At 39.7% G+C, this 21,235-nt stretch overlaps 1 protein-coding gene across 3 annotated transcripts; it reads left to right on the top strand.

Moving 5' to 3' along the window:
- Positions 1 to 243: 243 nt before the first annotated feature.
- ift88 (intraflagellar transport 88) lies at positions 244 to 21,165 on the top strand. 3 transcript variants are annotated; one of them, XM_022740330.1, is made up of 26 exons: positions 244 to 356; positions 574 to 636; positions 760 to 819; positions 1,351 to 1,404; positions 1,725 to 1,788; positions 2,128 to 2,197; positions 2,602 to 2,692; positions 3,174 to 3,278; positions 3,717 to 3,819; positions 4,233 to 4,579; positions 4,853 to 4,923; positions 5,157 to 5,243; positions 5,992 to 6,091; positions 6,836 to 6,841; positions 7,747 to 7,833; positions 7,993 to 8,179; positions 8,964 to 9,072; positions 9,240 to 9,390; positions 9,585 to 9,700; positions 10,185 to 10,237; positions 10,424 to 10,489; positions 10,594 to 10,700; positions 13,346 to 13,418; positions 15,500 to 15,550; positions 18,771 to 18,878; positions 20,147 to 21,165. In XM_022740330.1, the coding sequence occupies exons 1-26, from the start codon at positions 276 to 278 to the stop codon at positions 20,266 to 20,268; spliced, it is 2,532 nt and encodes an 843-aa protein (XP_022596051.1). In that variant the 5' UTR covers positions 244 to 275; the 3' UTR covers positions 20,269 to 21,165. The 3 variants fall into 3 exon arrangements, with proteins under 3 accessions (XP_022596051.1, XP_022596054.1, XP_022596052.1); XM_022740333.1 differs by lacking the exon at positions 15,500 to 15,550; XM_022740331.1 differs by lacking the exon at positions 6,836 to 6,841.
- Positions 21,166 to 21,235: the final 70 nt, after the last annotated feature.

The raw sequence follows: 21,235 nt of genomic DNA on the forward strand, positions 1-21,235 counted from the left end.
TGAAACTGTGCGTTAAACGGAGAAAAAGCAAACCTTGTATCCTAGCAACGGAGGAAATCAGCTTCAGCCAATTATGTTAACGCTAGCTGATGATTGACGCATGAGTAACCAATCAAAACCTTGGAAAACAAACTGTCCCGCCCATGCTGCTCTTAATTGTGGGATTGTATCCCTAAAGCGACAACAAACTGTTTTAGCTGTTACTTCGCGTAGATAAGTGTTTGTTTCCCATATTCATTAACATTTCGTCACACCACCTCTACGGAGAAAGAGAAATGGAAAATGTGCATCTGGCTCTAGAGGAGGATGATCTTTATTCGGGTTACAACGACTATAATCCAACATTTGACTCCGAGGTGAGTTAGCAACTATGCTACATTACCAAGCTCAAAGCCCTTGCCAACTAACAATAATATAAGTAATGCTAAATACACGAGATAGTACGAGCTAGAAACGACACAGATTATTTGAAATTGTTAATTTGACTGTGACAACGTGTTCTTGTGCATAGTGCGTGTAAAGAATAAAGACTAATTAACTAATTTTACACATTTCTTTAAAATCAATTTCAAGGAGTTGGAGAATGATTTGGGCTTCCAGCAAGCAGTGCGGACAAGTCATGGAAGAAGACCCCCGGTGAGTACCGACTGTAGTTTGTTAACGTGTGTGTCTGTGTGACAGAGAGCAAGAGTAAATGATATCTTGATTACACTCATTTGTTAATCCCCATATAAAAATGTCATGTCTTCAATTTGCCAGATGACTGCCAAATTTCCTGGCACTGCCATTGGAGCTCGGCCTATAGCTTCTTCCTTTGGAGTAAGTACAGTGAAATTCAGTCATTTTGAAACAGACTTGACTTTAAAAACGTACATTACTTGCAGCTCTGGTAATATAGTAAGAAGTAAAACTTTTTTGAATCAGCATCAGACTTTCTTAAAAGTATGAGTTCACATTAATTAGATAATACTTCATATCAGATAAGCATCTTTGTTCAAGTAAATTATATATTTACTGTTTATTTTATACCAATTGATAATAGTAGTAATAATGATGATGCTGATGGAGGCAAGTGTTGAGTAGTGGTAATAGTTTCAAGCAGTAATGTCAGATATTCACTGGTTCCAGCTTCTTTAAAAGTGAAGATTTGATGCATTTCTTTGACATATCATAGATATAACTATTAATCTATAAATCAAGAGAATATTTGGTTTGATTATTTAATAACAGAAATGATTGTTAGTGTTGATGTTACTTGATGTTTTTGTCACATATTTGCATGAAAAAGATATTGTCATGTAAACATGTCTAAATCAATTTCACCTGTCTTATACTTGTTGTTTCATGAAGTCTCGGGTCCCTATGACCTCTTCAATGGGCAGACCCATGACTGGAGCTGTGCAGGTGAGAGGGATTGACCGCTCAAGTCTGCATTTAAGGTCCTGCATAGTTCTTATTATGCATTAGACCCAAGTATTTAACCTCACTTACTTAGTATGTAATATGCAGTTTTAATTTGATTTTAATTTGACCAACACAGGTTTTGTTATAAGTTTTATGGACAAGTTTGCTAACTTTTGTGTGTTCACAGCTGACATCATGTATTAAATCAAAGTTCAGTAGCAACCTCATGTACTACTCAGCATTAATAATAGCTCTGTTTTTGTGAAGAAAAAAAAGATATTATTATATATTGTGTTATGTTTTGTCTTAAAATATGACAGGATGGAGCCGCCCGACCAATGACTGCTGTCAGAGCAGCAGGTTACACCTCCTCCCTGACCCGTGGTGAGTTTCAGGAACTCAAAAATAAATTGTTTATTACAGGTATTTAAATGATTCAGACTCCCCACATATGTATTGGTTTGGATTACTACATGATCTGGTATTAGCTTGTGATTCTGTGGCTGCTTGTTTTACTGTGTAAAATAGACACGGTTGTAGAGACACAGTGTCAGCATGGTGCTCAGAGTGTAGTTGGCAGGAATGTTACTTTATTTCTTTATATCCTTTTATTGTTCAAAAACCTAAGGATTTTTTTCTCCTTCCATTAGTATGAATTATCAATTACATGATATACAAGGACAGACTGTAACTGTCGAATCATTTTAAATTTTGTGTTTTCAGGCTCAACCTTTGACCCTCTAGGCCAGTCCAAAGGCCCTGCACCTCCACTTGAAGCGAAGAATGACGACACGTGAGTTGTCACTCTTTAAATTGATTTCTGTTTTTCACTGTTTCTTGAAAGACTCTCGCTGCATCATCCAAACTCAGCATTTTCTCCTGAAGTGTGCATTGGAAAGACTTTTCTAAAGGCATTTAGATGCTGAAAAAATATCTTGCTATAAGGTATAATTGTTATTTGAAAGTGTATAAACATTTATATTTGAACATTTTACAGTGGAGCTACAAATAATAAATATATACTGTTATATATTAAATATACCATATTTTTGATTTGTAAATGGATAAATCCAACATATTTATGTATGTTATTCAGAATGTCTGCCCTCATATACTGTACATGTCACAAAATGTATTACTAAACCGAACAAGCAACATTATCACACATTGTATTTCTGTGTCTCTTGGTTCTTGCAGGCCTGAGGAGAAAATCAAGATCCTGGAGAAGAAAGTGAATGACCTGATAGAAGAGAGCTGCATGGCACAGAGTGTGGGAGCCTTACAACTGGTCAGAGTCTGTCATTGTTTAACGTAGTGTTTAGTAATAATGGCTGTTAGGATGTGGAGAGAAGGGCCTCCAAGTAAGTCAGTGAACAGCGATTCAGTTTTCATCGTGTCAGCTCTAAACTCCAGCACATTGGATTGAGTATCAGGTTAGAAGTGTATCATCAGTGCCCTTCTATCAAATTCAACACGATAATAAAGCTTTTGGATCATCTGCCAGTAGTTGTTAAACCCTTAAAAAAGGTGGAGGGCCCGAGTACCTAAAGTAAATTTTCAGTGCTTTTTTTAATTTATGAGATAATTATACTGGATTAGAACTATTACAACAGATTGAGTTTGTTATTCATCATGAAGTGCAACAGAAATTCATTGTCACTGAAACACTCTCTCAATAGTGACTTGTCAGTGTTGGCGGATGAACAATATTTATCAGCCAAGGACACATTTTACTGACATGTGGTATTGTGTGTGATGTCTTTCTACAGGCTCTTGAAAAAGCCAAAGAGGCAGGGAGGAAGGAGCGCATGCTGGTGAGACAGAGGGAACAGTCTGGCAATGCAGACCACATCAATTTAGACCTCACCTACTCAGTAAGTGATGCTGCTGTATATCAGTGGTTGTTCCAGAGCATTTTCTTCCTACACACTGAAATTACACACCTACGCTACCTAAGTTAAGTACTATCTTTGGAAAACTAGAAAACACTGTTTAAGCCCTCATAAGTAGGTTTTATGTTCTTTGTTTACTGTGCATACTATGATGTTTGTTTTTACAAGTCAATAGGAAATCTGTTTCTTTTCACATTAAGTGTTTTTTGGTTATTTTCATGTTGGAGGAAGACGCAGTAAATGAATCATGTGGCAGGGATTGATCCTCAGCCAGCAGGACATATGTTTAGCTTTGGAGCCAGTCTTAACCACTCAGCTACGTGGGCACAGCTCACAGAGCACAGATTCAGTTTGAAGTTACTTTCTATGAATTAGTTCCTGACTATTATATATAATATTGAACATTTCTGTTTTTACCAGGTTTTGCTCAACCTTGCCAACCAGTACGCGAACAATGAAATGTTCCCAGAGGCCCTAAACAGCTACCAGGTCATTGTGAAGAACAAGATGTTCAGTAATGCAGGTGAGCAGACTTCTCAGCTTCACGCTCATTACAGATGTGTTGCTCCCGTGAATGCACCAAAGCAGGCAGGATAGAAAACCTTGTGTTTTAATTTGCCAATAAAATCAGAAGACGTTCTTCTCTGTGAGTCTGGTACTGTGATTCTCACTGAAGAACAAATTATCACAGTAACAACATCCTTAAAAACTAAAACGGTTTTAATAAAGAGGCTTTAATAAAGTCTTGTAAACTGTAGCACATGGATCAGAATAAGAAAAACACCATAAAAGAAAAATATTGGTAAGTTAAAGGTATCTAATATTAGCGTGCTGAACAAAAAAAAGATACTTGGCAAATACTTTGACTTGTATATGTCGTCTGTTCTATCAGTCGTACTAGTTTTCCTTCACACTACATCCGTGCTGTTCCTGCAGGCCGAATGAAAGTCAACATGGCCAACATCTACTTCAAACAGAAAAACTACCCCAAAGCCATCAAGTTCTACCGGATGGCACTGGACCAGATCTCCAACGCTCACAAGGAAATGAGGATCAAAATCATGCAGAATATCGGCGTGGTCTTCGTCCGCATGGGCCAGTACTCAGATGCCATAACGTCCTTCGAACACATTATGAGTGAGAGCCCCAACATCAAGACGGGCTTCAACCTCATCCTGTGCTACTACGCCATCGGTGACAGGGAGAGGATGAAGAAGGCCTTTCAGAAGCTCATTTCTGTCCCTCTGGGCATTGATGAAGAAGACAAGTACATCCCATCTAATGTGGGTTACAGTAATATATGTAGTGTCTGTCCATGAAGCTTCTGTAGTTGGAGCTCTCTTCTTAACCTACATGCTAACTATTCAGTCATTCTTCTTTTTAGGCTAACAGAAAGTTACCTTGCCTTTCCTACGTTTCCTAGAATAACAGACAAATCAGATTGTTTGACCTGGATGTAAATAGGATCAATACTAATAGTTACAATGAAGTGTTGGTGATCATTGAACGTGGTGCTCAACATCATAATTTAAACCACGTTCTGTCGACTCTTTCAGGATGACACCAGCGCAAATATGGTCATCGAGGCCATTAAGAACGACAAGCTTCACCAGATGGAGAGAGACCTGTAAGAAAAATCTCACACACTTCTCTCCAGCAAAAAATAATCACTGCGTTGGCTTTATCAAACCGCTGCCATGTCGCCTTGTGAAACAAAACACTGACACTTTCTCCTCCTTTCCAAAAACACCAACACAGTCTGTGTTTTTATTACAGATCATACTGTTGATTTTAATATGTGGTTTTCTACGTTCATTTCCTGAATTCTTATGCTGTTCTCTCCCTGTGTGCTGCACATAGAAAAGTTCTCGCTGAGAAGTACATCATGACCGCAGCCAAGCTCATCGCCCCGGCTATTGAGACTTCCTTTGCTACTGGTTTTGACTGGTTTGTTACTGTTGTGCTTTATTTTTTCCATATTACAATGTTAACACCAGAGGGCATACTGTGTACAAGAGGGCTCCAGCTCAATGAGAGTCCTTTGAGAGACTCAAAAATGCTTAAAAAAATATGTCGTTAAGTGTCTTGCTGTGTTTTCCTTTGGTGGAATTCTACTTAATCATATTGATTTAAAATTGGCATATATTTCTCACCCAGTTGTGTCACCCTAAAAGCAAATATGAAAACGATAATAACTGCAGGTCACTATTAATATTTTCTTCTTCACAGTTTCGAGCCACTAAAAGAGAAGCAGCTAGAGGTTTTTTTTTGTTGAAGCTTTGAATCTCAGAGCAAAGCAAAGTTCAGAATGCTGCTGAATGTATTGAATATTTTCCCCCTGGGCAGTTTTCAAACGCCACTTGCTGCCGTAGTGAATGTGTATGAGGGAGGCTGTGACTCTCTCGTCCTTTCCTGCTTCCCCTCCTCCACACCTTCTCTCCACACCCATGTAATTGTATATCTTTTAAACTAGCAGACTAAGAGGAATTCATTCCTGTGACAGTTTTTTTTTTTTCTATCAACAGAGTAAAACCACCAAAAGCTGGTTGTTCACGTGTCGGTGGATCAGATAAACTTAATCCGCCACAGTTAAACAAGCATCCTGACACCGACACATACGGACAGCAGCTCTCGTGCACATGGCCTGTTGGTCAAATTACATAAAAAGTGTTATATGTGGTTGTTTTTTTTTTAGGTGTGTGGACATGGTGAAGAGCTCTCAGTATGTTGAGCTTGCCAATGATCTAGAGATCAACAAAGCCATCACCTATCTGAGACAGAAGGACTTCAACCAGGTGAGTGTGATGAGTCCAATAGGATAAAGGGCAATACCATCCTTTGGTCTGTGGCAGGAGCACAGGAAGTTGAACTACAAACTTCACTTATCACTCTTAATATTTTACCTCCAAATCGAGTCGTAGAACTGAGTGGGGCATCTAAGATAATGCTTTATAGCTTGTGTAAGTGACTGTCAGAGTACGGTAACTCAAGCCAAACATTTGCCACCGTGTAATCGATTTAGTTTTTCAGAACATGCAGATTTTTCCCAGAGCTCAAACCAAACATTTCATGAGAGTCCTTAAAACTAAAATCTCACGTGTAATATAGTTACCGAAGATAATCCAGTTACAGTAGGACTTTAAACACGGAACAAACTGTATTTGATGTGCAAATTTGTTTGTTTTTTTTTTTAAACCTCACTGTTGTGTGATGATTGTTTTATGAATGTTTATGAATTTTGAACCTGAATAGATCTCAAAATTCATGAAGTGAGTGGTATTTCCCTGTGAACGAATGCAACGTGGATGATTTGGTCTTTGTTGTACTTTTTTATATTCGTTTTTTTTTTTTCCCCCATCTTTTTTTAATTTTATAACATTCTGGTTCTATACAGTTATCGGCCAGTGCTGTTTACATATGTCAGTTTCCTCCTGCTAAACCTGCTTCAGCAGAGCAGCGTCAGCCAAATTCTTCCCCTTCTCATTGCCCTCCATTCTCTCTTGCTTTTGTCTCGTTTCCTTCCCATCTGCATGCCTAAGGTTGAGGTATGTGTGCTTTCTGTTTCCATGTTCGCATTTAGATTGTGTTGTTTTGGGTTTTTTTTTTTTTTTTTTTCTTCTTCTTCTTCTTGACATGTTACTACTTAAGCATGCCTTTTCCAAATAACAGCACTGCCAAGAGATGTTGGAGAAGCAGTTATTGGTGTAAAACCCACAGACCCGTGAGGAAAATCTGGGGGCTGGAAGGAAATTATAACCAGTATTATACCAGTCGAGCTCTCAAGGAACTGCAGCTGTGCCAGTGGAGCTGCTCTGTGGCTAACATCAGAGTACTGATGACACTGAGCAGCTCCAAAGTGTCTCCAGTTACAGTATCATAACTGCAGTAGCCAAATGTCTTGTACTCACAGGCTTTACACCAGATGCATGTGTGTGGTGCTTTTAGACTGTCTGCAGACAGTGGTGGTGGTGGTGTAGTCTGCAGCATCAGTGCAGCCGTAGCCTAGCTGGTGGTTTGTCAAAATGATAACATTTACACACTAATACTGTTGGAAAATCTCCCTAATAAGTAATGTGCTTACATTGGCATAAGAACCAATAAATGTGAAGGTGATTTCAAACGATAGAATTTTGAATTTACTTTTATTGTGTTTCATACAGTGGTTTGGTTTATCTGTTTTTTCTAGTATAAATATAGAATAATTACACATGATGATGGGTGGCATACTTATTTATTTAACAAATAAATGTCATAATTAAATTATCATCTGGAAAAAGTATGGAGTTTTATTATAACTCAAAGGGTTTCAGAACACTAGTTTTTATGTTTGGAGGTGTGTTACTTACTGGGGAGAATGGCTTTCACCATAGTTGATACAGTATTATAATAATAAACTAGAGGAAAGCCAACAGAAAATGTTTCCCTAATGGCTTTTTAAATATTTTATCAGGCAGTAGAAACCCTGAAAACATTTGAGAAGAAGGACAGCAGAGTGAAGAGCGCTGCAGCCACCAACCTCTCTTTTCTCTACTTCCTGGTAAGACTCTTCAGTGAGAGGACACTTCAGCACAGTGGATGTTTGGTGTCGAGGTTATTTTTAACCATCCAGTTGTAAAGATGGCTGAATCAGGGCTTCTATTTTCTGTAACATCCCGCTACCAGTAGATACCACTCTCTGACCTTTACCCTCTAACAGGAGAAGGACTACGACCAGGCTGACCGATATTCTGATCTCGCCATGAACGCTGATCGCTACAACCCAGCGGCACTCATCAACAAGGGCAACACCGTGTTCTCCAAGCAGGACTATGAAAAGGCTGCAGAGTTCTACAAAGAAGCACTGAGGAATGATTCCTCCTGCACCGAGGCCCTCTACAACCTGGGTAACATCTGCATTGAGTTATACTAGTGGTACATTGGTGGGTTTATAGCATAGTAACCTTTACACCAAGTGTAGTGTTCATTCATTCTTGACCATCACTCTTAGAGAAATGTGAGACATAAATATATTATATATTATAGTATTATATATATATTATTATTACATTATAATATATAAACTTGTATTATCTGTGGTTATCAGAGGAAGTTGTTATGTGGTTGTTAAACCTGCAGCAGATACAAATCGTAAACACAGTACTGACATGTCATCAGCTTTGAAGTTTATTGACACATCCTGCAGCTGTGGAGCAACTTTATCATTTATTTGAAGTCACGTTTCTGGCCACCTGATGAGTGTAATATTCATAGTTTTTTTTTATCTATTTTTGGCCTTCACTGACTCCTCGGGGAAACATCTGGCTCTTTAGCTGCTCAACGCTCCACGTTGTTCACCAGCTCTAAGTCTCTAACTGTGTCTGTCTGCAGTTTGGAGCAGGTAGTGTACAGGTTCTTAGCACTCTTAAGCTGAAAGCAGCTGCCAGTTGTGGCGGAAAACAGTGAGACAACTAAACAATGAAACTCACTATAAAGCTTTGTAAAGCCGAGGGGAGCCGCAGATTCAGCAGATAATTCTCTGTAGGTTCATCACCACAAGCGACACCTTTCACAACTGGCGCACTGTTTTCGGATTTCAGTCTTTTTATATGCTGTTATTGTAAATATATATATATATATATTGATTATAGCTGCTTTAAAGTGTTTTTCGTCCCCTTCTTCTTGTACCAGGTCTCACCTATAAGAAACTGAATCGCCTGGAGGAGGCTCTGGACTGCTTCCTGAAGCTCCATGCCATTCTGAGGAACAGCGCCCAAGTCATGTTCCAGCTGGCCCACCTGTATCCTGCTAATAAGAAGTTCTGTTTGTTATGTGTTTGTGAATGTGTGTCATGAGGTTTAATTGCTTTGAAAAATTGTACCCCAGTAGTTGCTTGAAGGTGTTCATTTAGAGATCTCAACCTGTTCCCATGTGAGCATCTGTTAGTCCTTAACTCACTGGTCTCAGCTATGAGCTTCTGGAGGATCCCCAACAGGCAATTGAGTGGTTGATGCAGGTCATCAGTGTAACTCCCACCGACCCCCAGGCACTGGCCAAATTGGGGGAGCTGCATGATGGCGAGGGGGACAAGTCCCAGGCTTTCCAGTACTACTACGAGGTACAGGAAATATAATTACATGCTTTTCTAATTGATTAACACTTGGCTACCTATTAGCCCTCTTCCACTACAGGAACTTACTGTCTCGTAACCTGGAGCACGACGGTTCATGTTCAGTTACGGGTCAGTAGGTCCCTGCGGTGGTAAAGGCCTCTTTAAGTGCTCTGATGTTGTTGGGTTGTGTGGCTGTCAAGTCCTTCAGGTACTTCCCCTCCAACATCGATGTGATTGAGTGGCTCGGAGCGTACTACATCGAGACCCAGTTCTGTGAAAAGGCCATTCAGTACTTTGAAAGAGCCACACTCATACAGTGAGTAGCCAGTAGATGCGGTACTTTAGCAGATAATAGCATGATAAATAACAAAGTGTAAAACTGATGAGGATTTCAGCATCATATTCAACATGATGCCAAAAAATCATCACACTATCTAGAGTAATTTTTGTAAAGTCAAGTCCCCGGAGTCGTTCTTTCATCTTGAGGAATATCTGGGAAATGATGCCATTTCTACACTCTTTCAGACTGAGAAATTAAATGATTCACTTCTTATTCCATCTTGTTTTGATTATTTTGTTAGTATTATTTCATCGACCGTGACGCTTGCTGTCATCTGGAAGTCATTTTTGGTTTTTTTTTTTACTTGAAGAAAGGGGACAGATGATTTGATTTTGTTTTCCTTCAAACAAAATTCAGAATTTTTAATAATCTTTGAAATAAAATAAAAAGTAAAAAAAACATGTTCAGTGCACGTTTGTGTGTTCATACTGAGTGGATTTCTTCCTGCTGTGTTTCTCAGACCAACACAGGTGAAGTGGCAGTTAATGGTGGCGAGCTGCTACAGAAGAAGTGGTGAGAGCGTTTCTGTTATTTTTTCATCGCACTGCAAAATAACATGTAACTGCTCAGTCTCTGCCAGTTTGATACTGAAAACCAGATCGCATGAAAGTAGCAGTTGAAGCGGTTGTTAGACTTGAACTAGCTACGAGTTCGGTTCAAGTTGTGTGAACATAGATCTTTTTCTCTTTTTCTTTACAGGAAACTACCAGAAAGCTCTGGAAACGTATAAAGACATCCACCGCAAGTTCCCAGAAAATGTAGAATGTAATTCATCCCGTTTTGTTACAGTTTTCAACAGAACTCTTGAAAAGCAGAACGTCACCCACTGATCAGAGTGTAAAGAAAATATAACGTGCGTTTGTGTTCAGGTCTGCGTTTCTTGGTGAGGCTGTGCACAGACATGGGACTGAATGAAGTTCAAGAATACGCCACCAAGCTGAAGAAAGTGGAGAAGATGAAGGAGATCAAAGAACAGGTAAATCTCTCTTGGCTGTCACACCTTTATTTTAATAATATTCTTCTGTAGCTTTTTCATGTAAATAAACATCTGTTCTGCTACTATTATATTCTGCTAATTCTTGGGAAAAAACGGCACACAGGAAGCCACGTATTTTACATTTGTAGTTAGTTTGGATTAAACAGAGGAGTAGGGTTGGTAGGTAGCAGGAACCTCTGTAGCTGACATCATTGAGTAGATGTAGGGAGCTACAGAAAGTCCAGATTCAAAACTGAGACTTAAAAACCAGAAAATCTATTGAAGAGGATTTAACAGAGCTCCCCACTTCCAGGTGCATCAAACTAACCTTATACAAGCAGCCTAGTTAAATGATTTAAATTAGGTAATACGTCCGAATATTAACATTGTGCAGCTTCTTAAATGACCTGCTTGTTCTGCAGTCATATATTACAGACCTTTCGTGAGCTTTCGTTAATCATCTTTTCCTCACCAATGTCTTGGCATCACGTCGTCTTTTCCTGGACGAGAACACACTGATTGGAAACATACACATCCTTTTGCCATGAAGGCGGTCAGTGGTCACTGCAGCTCCACAAATGCTTGAAAAACAGCTGGGGTTTTTTTTTTTCTCTTCTGTTGATTATCCATGAATCAAACCATGTTGAGCAGAGAGCAGATGCTTTACAGCTGTTTAACACCTGGCTGATACTATATGCTGGGGCATTTAAAACAGTTGTTGTGTTCGGAGAATTACTCACAGGTCTGTTGTGGGTCGTTATCGCCTGAAACATCTGAATGGATTAGATGAGTATTTAGTGATTTTTTTATTGCTGCCAGCCAGGAAGATTATTGCTTTTCTGATAGAGGAGATGAAGCCAGTGTTTTCCTTATCAATCTAATTGGAGACAGATGCATGTTCTTCCATTGGCAAGCACTGTTTGCTTGTATCTGATTTGTTTAGACATTTGTGATGTTAATCTGCACACACTTAATGTTATCCTTACAGAAAATGCTTGAATATACTCAAAACTGACAACCTCTTCAGTTGTGATTTTCTTTTCTTATCGCTCTTGTCCTAAAAGTCTACTCCAATTTGACATTGCGCTGTCGGACTCACGATTAACAGCTGACATAGAAAAAGGATCAGAATCGTTGCAGCAGAACCAGAGATATTGTCTTTTTATGTGTCAAAATCTGGTGCCTTCCTTACTCACAATGCAACTCTACCACCACTGGGTTGTGTTATGTTAGTAGGGGCTAAAAGAGATGAGCTGCAGCCTACAGATCTCTAGTAACCTCACTTCTTTTGAACTCCATCACCCCAGACGCGTGCATGCTTCCCTCTTGAGGAATGGTAAAACTAGTGTCTGCGGTGGCTCCCAGACTTTAAGGTCCACGCCCTAAATGGCTAACAGGCCTGTGATCCTGATCGCAAAACTGGTGGTGGTCTGGGGTCAGTCAAGTTATGAAGAAGATTCAGAGTATGAGGGCCGTGTGCCTTGTGTCCTGTGGAGATATTCATCAGAGCCAGGAACAGATGAGATGGAAGACTTTGTCAAATCACAACCAGCTGCTCTTAAATCAGCCCAGGGACGCTGCTGGAGCAGAGAAACATTTCTACAGAGACAGGCAGAGCCAGAGGGTTGACTCATTAATCCCAAAATGATCCAAACTGAATGACAGCGAAAAACAACTAATCCTGCTAATATAACTGCATAGTACATGAAATGATGAATGAGAGAATGAGTAGAGCCAAAAACGAATGCATGAAGATGATTGAATCGCCGCTCTGTCTGATGTTGTGTTTATGCTAAGTGGTATTTCTTCATGGTAATTCCCCTTGGTACCATCTGCGTCAGCGGGGCTGTTATTGTTTTCACCTTGTGTGTGTGTGTGTGTGTGTGTGTGTTTGTGTGTGTGTGTGTGTGTGTGTCGGGGGCAAAATGTGGTCGTGGAGACACCTACTGTAGTGGAAACTACCACAGAGGAGGTTTTGAGAACTTTGGCAGGTGTTTACAGTCACAAAGCTTTACAGGTGTGTAGTTGAGGTCAAAATGAAGGCTGAATGTGAAGATAGGTGTGGTCTGGCCCATGAGTAGTAGGTAGCCATGTAATAATGTAGTGAGAACTACTGAGTACTCATCGGTTGAGACGTCAACATATTGACGGAACGACCAGTTTTTATTTTGGTCTCCATCTTTTACTGCTGTTGTGTTTCTGCCGTCGACTCCGCTTCCAGTTTATTCCGAACAAACTGGAAATGTAAAACTTTCATACTCAGTTTTTTTCACATCTTAATGTCAAATTCCATTAGCTTTGTCTTGGTCGTAGTTTCACAAATAGTTTTCATGCCAGTGAAACTGACTTATTTATGAGACACAGAGGGAGAGACGAATAAAGAGAGAGGCAAATAGCAGCACAGGCTCAACACTGGAAAAAGATGTCACCAGAATCCAACAGTTTAGCATGAAATGTCTCTGCTCTTTCATTTGGAGTTCACTTTAGAAACCTACACTTAAGCTAAATTAAAAAACTGTATTTGGTAAAAGACATACTGTATATTTTTACTTCAAGTGAAACTCTGCTGAGAATCATTTATTCCTTGTCTGCAAATTTGGTCTTAATTTCCCTCCTCCTCCCTCTCCCTTTCTCTCCTCCCGCAGAGGGTGAAGTCGGGGCGAGAAGGCAGTGCCAGAGGTCGGAGAGAAGGCAGAGAGGGCAGCGCTGGGAGTGCTGGTGAGTCAGTCACTGTAACATATTAGATCGCCATACAATGCAGAATCGCATTGTCTAATATACTGAACACCTATTTCCACACCTGTTATTTAGACCTGTGACGTGTCACAGCACAAACTGAAATCCTGACATTAGATTAACATGTGGGAGACGTGGGGACTTGACTGAAGTTAAAAATAGTGTAGAAACCCTGAACATAACATTTACCTTTTTGTAAAACCCCCTGTGTATTCAGAGTTGCTAACATCAGCATGAGTGCGTATGTGGTTAGTATTGATAAGCCCATGTTTCAAACCTCAGCACTTTTTAATTACAGATTTAAATGTGCCTGTATTAAGCAAGTATTAAAAGCCAGAATCAGATGATCTTTCAAATTCACACTCTTACCCTCGAATTCTTTGATCAGACAGTTTATTTAGATCTGAATTTTACCAAAAGTTAGACAGTATTTTATTCTGAAAGGTTTTTGTACAGTCAGTTGCTTGTGTTAAATCCACATTTTAGAGAGTTTGTCTGTTTCTGTAAGATAAGGTCATTTATTTATGTACAGGTGGTTTTAATTAGACTTATTTTCAGTGTTTTATTTCTTCGTGTATGTCACCACTTCCTCTCTCCTGTTGCTCACACATGCTGCTGGTCAATAGGCATCTCCACACCTGTCCTCACCTCTCCTAAGAAGGCCAGCGTCATGGGTATACCTCTATACATCACACTGAGTCCTGAGTAGAGTAGAAAGCTGTAGTCATGTCCTGTTGCAAACCCTTCATCATTTTTAAGTCCATAAAAGGAACTGCTGGGAAGACACAACTACACATCCAAATCCCAACCTCTAATCCCAAAGGGGTCACTGACAAGTTCGGCCAGGTTACAGGTCAGATTTACAGTTAACCCCGGTTGATTGGGTTCCTGCATCCTGTCTTTGAATTTTTACGTAATAACGTAACTCAGAGCAGTGATTTTTGTTAAGCATTTGTCCCATTAAACGACTCGGAGATCATTTCATTGTCTCCACATGAAAGAGGATGTTTGGATAAGAACTGTTGTGAATATTTGAGTCTTAATGAGATTTCAAAAGGAAAACTTAGCCCTTTGGACGCTACCAGAACATTTGCAACGTGATACAGTTATTATTGCTAGTGCATGTTAGCTTCTGGACGGAGGTAGAGCTGCAGGCTTCGTATGATTTATATGAACAACACAGATAAGGTCAAACTCTTTCTCTCCTCCTGAAATCATAAAAGCCAGCTCATCTATCTTTCTTTTCCAGTACGTCTGAACAGTCGGTTGTGAAGCTTAATAATGAAAGTGGAGCGACAGTGTAGGCTTTGTAGGAGCCCTGACGACACACAGCGCCGCAGGTCACAGCAGACACCTGAGAAGACAAACCTCCACAGTTTTAGCACTCCTTCACTACAGACCCACAACACACACAGACACATACTCTAGACTGCCTCCAACCCCGGAAAGCTGGCTCATCAGCAAATTTCAAACACAATCCAGACAAAGTAGAGGGCTGCCAGCAACTGTAACGAGGCCCAGCTTTTCTCTGCTGTGCAGCTCAACCTCCATTGTGTCCTGTAATGTAGTTAAATATATATATATATATAATATATATCAGACACCTGTTGATGTGCATGCTGTTCCCCTCTGCCAAGACTTCCATTATTCCCCTGCATCCTGATAAATTAGATTAGAAAACCCCCAACTTGTGTGTTTTTATTGTCCAATAGTTTAGTAGTGCCAGAGCTGTAACTGGATCTGTTAAAACGAACTGTTACTGGAGGTTTTGCCGTACATGTTCAGTGTTTCATATCTCTGAATATTTTCTATGACAGTTTTAAGTTGTTTAACTAAACTCCAATCTCTTCTCTTACTTTCCTAAGGCATACTCTCATTGCATATGGCAGACTTACTGCCTCTCTCTGTGCTCTTTGTTGTTTTGTTCCCTCTCTCTCTCTCTCTCTCTCTCTCTCTGCAGTGATATACTGTCCAACTCTAATCTTTATTTTTGTCTGTTTCTCTGGCTCTCTGGCTTCCAATCTCCATCTGTCTTCTCACTGTGCTTCCTCTTTGCTGCCCAGTATCTCAATCTGAGTCTAAACAACTCAGTCCACTGTTGGACTCAGAGAGAGGTATGTAAAGTGATTACTCAAAAATTATAGAGTGAAACTCGTTGGGTTATAAGATTGCACTTCTAGCCACTTGTTGATAAGAGTAGAAGTGAATAGTTTCATTCCAATCATTTCTCAGTTGTTGCATCTCAGATAAATGTGCAGCTTAATGAGCTGCTCAAGAATGAAACTGAGAATTTGTGTTTCATCTTCACTGGGTTTGAAAAATAAGATGTTAGATTCTGTTAGAGATTATTCTTCATTTTTTTGTCCAGCTACGCAAAACAAACTTAATTGTGCTCACTTTAGAAACGCAGTGATCTTACTTTGTAAGAACTGTCCTTAAACTTAAACTTAAATGGGTATTATCTAATTTTGTGACTTTGCCAACTATAGTATTAGTGATCAGCTGAACTATTAGAAATAAATCACATCAACTCTGTGCATATGCAGCTCATTGTACTTCAGAGCAGAAACATCTTGCTTCTTTGATTTAATTTAACAGGCCTGGGATCATTAGGAATGTTGAAAGTGTTGAAAGATGGAACAATAAAAGTTAAAAAGTGAAAATAATTGGGCTGAACTGCCTTCTAACCACAGTAGTATCATGCAGTCTGGTTTCTATTTTTGTGGTGTGCCAGATTCCAATAGAAAAAACCACCTTGATTTGTACCAGTATTATCATATTAATAAGTACTGCATGTGCACAGTCATACTGTGAAAGAAATTAATGCAAATCCCTTTTACTATTTTTAAAAGCCATAAGAGTTGCAAACAGACACTGTAGAAACGAGTGACCTAGAACCGTTTTCCCAAGGTAAAGACACAAGATAAGAAACCTATAACTATAGTGTTATGGTCAAAACACATGAAGCTGGTGCAGAAATGTTCTGACAGGCAGCTGTGATGTTGGACTGTGGTCTGTGTTTGCACTGAGAGCTCACACAGAGGAGGAGGGAGGGAACTGACCAAACCTCTTTCAGATATTTGAGAAAACCTCTAGTGCACCTGAGAGTTTTCCCTCTTTTCTGTTAAGTATGCATATTTGCAGCACTGTATATTGTGTGTGTGTGTGTGTGTGTGTGTGTGTGTGTGTGTGTGTGTGTGTGTGTGTGTGTGTGTGTGTGTGTCTTGGCGAGGCTGACGATTAGTTTTCTCACGAATCCAAACCTGCGTCATTCTCTGATGTGAATCAAAGATTGTGTGAAAATGTGCTGATTTTCAGTTTTTCCTTTTCATATATTTATATATAATATTTTTTTGTGATCTTATTCTCATTGTTAATATAACTTAATTAAGTCTAGGGTTGCACCCGTTGTTTTTCAAGACTATATTTGACCTTTTTTTTTATACTCATGTAATCTTCCAAGGGTTTTTCCAAATAAGTTTAAGCAGGAAAGTGAGTTACAAAAGCCAGAAAGTTAACTCATCGATACTCATCAACCCCTTGCAGAACCCTTATGGCCATTCTTGCCGTGGAGTCGTATTAAACTCGCTCATTGCACCTTTAATTGTGGAAACTGTTACACACGACCGATTTTAGGTCTGGCTTTCAACCTGTCATGTCATCCCTCTTTCCTCTGTCTCCCAGTTGTGTGTTATAAAAGAGAAATGCCAGTGACACTGTCCAAGAAAACGAAAAAAAACAGGGAGGAGAAAAAAGTCCATTTTCCAGTCGAGGTTTCAGTTTGCCAGCAGTTTGTGAGGCCTCGTGTGAGATGTTTGAGGCTGTGAGGGAAGGTGGAATATCGGGCCTCCCTCTCCTTCCTGTTTTTCAGCTTTCTGCCATTGCTCTCGTCAGTTTCCAAGGCTACTTGGCAGCCAGATGTGGGCTGCTGCTGTCTGTAATCATGTCTGTCCTTCAGCTCACTAGAGCGCTTTGTCAGTCTGTCATCTGAGCCTTGAACATAAACACATTCTCCAGCATATTCATTACATCTTGTGAGGAGCACAAGCCGAGCCCATGGCCGGTGCTGCTGCTCACTGTCTTGCTGAAGGGCACATAGTTGCAGTTTGCATTTTTACCCTCAACATCCACGGCTGCTCTGCCCTTGAGCAAGGCATCTAACCCTCCAACTGCTCCCCTGTGCCTACAGCTGCCCACTGCTCCAGGTGTGTGTGCTCACTCCTCCTAGTGTGTGTTTGTGTGCTCATTGCTCACTGCTCCTAGGGTGTGTGTGTGTGTGTTTTGTTCACAGCTTACGGATGGGTTAAATTTCCTCCGTGTGTAAAAACATACTTGGACAATAAAGGATTTTTCCATTTATTAAATCTTTTATATATTTTTAATAAATGTTTTGGGGCTTAAAATAAAGTGTTAGCAAAAACTCTCCACATGTTTGTGTTTAGGGGGAAATAGGCACTTAGATAAGTTGGTGTGAGGCTCATTTATAGCATATTTATTGTTACACTAAGCAAACTGAACAGGACACATTGCCCACACATTCAAGTCACCACATGCTGTGAGTGGGCGTGGCTAAAAGTAGTTAACAAGCACCCAGAGAAGTCAAAAATACTGTTGATGGATGAAAGTAATGGACGACTAAAAACAGAAAAATATAAAGCCAACGTAAACACTGACACTTCCAGGATCACTATGGCTGTGTCTGAAATCAGCCCCTTGTTCACTCATTCACTGCTGCCCATGTAATGGACACTGACTAGTTCACTCAGAAGTGAGATGTAATGTCAACTTGTATACAGTTAAAGGTGTGTAAAAATATTTAGTTTAAAATCAGTTTCATTTAAAAAGTTTGGAACATGAGGTGTGGTGCTGTGAGGGTAACCCACACACACACACACACACACACACACACACACACACACACACACACACAGACACACATTTCAATGGTTACTCTAGGTCTGTGAAATGAAAGTCCCACATCTCCGTCATGTTGACTTTTCAGAAAGTGAGAAGTACAAGCTTAGTTTGAGATGAGTCACGTTGATCAGCTGTTACTGGATAAACTGTGATTTCATTTTGGGTAGGAATATTCTTCTGACTGATTACATGGCTCAGTTTTCTGCATATATAGTGTGTGTGTTTAAAAACAAATGAACTGGAATTCTGAAAGATAAAACAGCCAACAACTCTGCACATGTCATGTATACATAATATACATCTATGTAAGTTGGCCCAGCTCTGAGGTGCATTTAACACCTGTTAACTGTGTCGGAACGAGTGATTCAGATTATGACCGACTTGCTAAATTCAAGCGTGTGTATGTGTTTTGTGCAGACAGCAGCCACAGCAGCAACAGCACTAAAGGAGAGCGGCTGAGCGCCAAGATGAGGTCACTTCCTGCCTCCAATGAGCCCTACGAGGCCAGCAGCCAAAAAGAACTAGGTGAGGAAAACCTGTTTTCTCTCTGTCTCTCTCTTCACCTCTGTCATCTGTGACATGACATGAGTTACATCACTTGTTTTTTTGTTTTTTTTATCTTTGTATTCTTGAGGTTCCTAGACACTTAAATCACCATGATCACAGTCGTACCAGTTTTCATTCACAGGCTGATATGCAAAGTTTCCAACAGCAATACTTTGATTTTTCAATCAGTAATGGACCATAAGAAGACGAACTGTTCTTACAGCTCTTAACAGTGACAACTAAGATGGTAATACTTTACCCTAAGACCTTTAAAGTTTATTACAGTCTATAATGTAGTGGTAAGCAGGTATATGTGTAAATATCTCCTTCTTCGGGCACCGACTTTTAGTTTTACATCTTCTCTCAGGCTTCTCTCTGGAGCTCTAGTAACAACAAGTCGGTGAGCCAATCAGAAGAGAGGAGGCTCTGAGCCTCTCTTCTGATTGGCTGACTGTTTTCTGAGTGATTGAATGAAAATATAGCAGATTTCAGGAAAACACTCAGAGAAACCAAATCCTGTAAGGTCGGATGGTGGGTCCAGATGGGCCATACTGCGTGGCAGTGACTGTGTAGTTGTGACATCACCAAGTTACAGGAAGTGCTGACGGCTTGTTTAAAGGCTCAGTTTCTGAATACAGGCTGTGTGCATTTCTCTGTGGACTGAGGCTTTGACACTTTCACAGTATTAATATAGAACCTAGACCTGCTTTATGATAACAGAGACATGGAAATCTCACTTTATACAACATGGGACCTTTAAGACTTGTGTTGCAAGACGATACTCTTATTCAGGCTCATAGATTAAGGAGTGACTCATTCCCACTGAAGGAGACAAGTAGCATCTTGAGAAGCTGTGGGACCCAAAAAAGAAACCAAAAACTAAATGTTCTATCTTTTTTTGTTTGTTTTTGTTCATTTGTTTATTCTTCATAAACAGTTGTTGTTCTTAAGTATTGACATTTCATGTAAAATGAGTGATGATGCTTAAATACAAAAAGACTTCTGTACTTGAGAACATTTTTGAATGCAGGACTTTTTCTTGTAACTGAGTGTTTTTTATAGTGTGGTATTGCTACTTTTAATTTGAAAACTTCTTCCACTGCTGCTCTTAAGGGCTGCTGTGGAAAACACGTGTAGAAATGTAAGTGTTTGTAGAAACACTCTGAACTTCTGAGATTGGTCTTTAACATGAAACAGGGCCCAGGACATTTGATAATGAGTAAATCTTCTGTTCCTCTCCTGTGTAGACGCGTCCTATGTGGACCCACTGGGGCCTCAGATGGAGAGACCAAAGACGGGAGCCAAGAAGCGCATGGAGGATGACGACTTTGCAGATGAAGAGCTGGGAGACGACCTGCTGCCGGAGTAGCTGCCTGAGTCTGAATGAACATTTTCTCTTTTGTCACCTTTCGGAAGGCAAGAGCACAAAGCTTCACCACAAAACCAAAACATTTTAAACTCAGCTCTTTTTAGCAAAAAAACATAAACGTTACGGGATAAGAGAGTCCAGTGACTGTTATTCCTCTACTGTTTACATCAGCGGTCCAGGAGTTGGATGTTTGTACCTCCATCAAATTGGTCAACTTTGCATGAAAACATATCGGCGTAGTGCTGATTTTTCAAAGGTCAATATTTATACAAATCCATTTAGCAGAGGAATACCTATCTTCATGGAACAAATGGCGAAACGTTTCACAAGAAGTTACAGTGCAGTTTGTAAGTATTTGGACAGATTCGTTGAAGCTCTGTACTCCGGCACAATGAGTCTGAGATGAAACAATTACGATGAGGTTGAAGTTTTGACATTTAGCTTTAATTTGAACACACTTACATTCATTTTTGATGAAGTGTTTAGAAATGATAGACATTTTTGGACATACATTTCCTCCCAAGAGTAAACAGGCTACGAGCCCTGTGCAGTTCAGCCAGTGTGGATGAGAAGGATCAGGCAACAACAAGTTTTGCATTTTTACCTCAACGTCACCTTTTCATTTTAAATCCAGTGTTGGAGCACAGAGCCAAAAATAGTGAAAAACATATCGCTGTCCTAATATTTTTTTGACTGCGCTGTATGTTTCCATATGTGAGCTTGGTAACCTTCTGGAAAATCCATCAGCACAGTATAGCAGACTTCATGTGATGTATCAACTGAAAGGGTTATCTTACTTTCTGCATTTTGTACTTTGCAAATTCCAAAAAATGTGTATTTGTAGTATAATATTTATTTTTTTCTTGTCTACTCATTTGTATGTCGTTTATTATATAATTAAAAGGGAAAATCATTTATTTAATCACTTGTAGAACAATGATCTTCAGATAAAACACAGACTTACATG

The sequence above is a fragment of the Seriola dumerili genome, unplaced genomic scaffold (assembly GCF_002260705.1).
Source record: "Seriola dumerili isolate Sdu_G_001 unplaced genomic scaffold, Sdu_1.0 BDQW01000052.1, whole genome shotgun sequence".
NCBI lineage: Eukaryota > Metazoa > Chordata > Actinopteri > Carangiformes > Carangidae > Seriola > Seriola dumerili.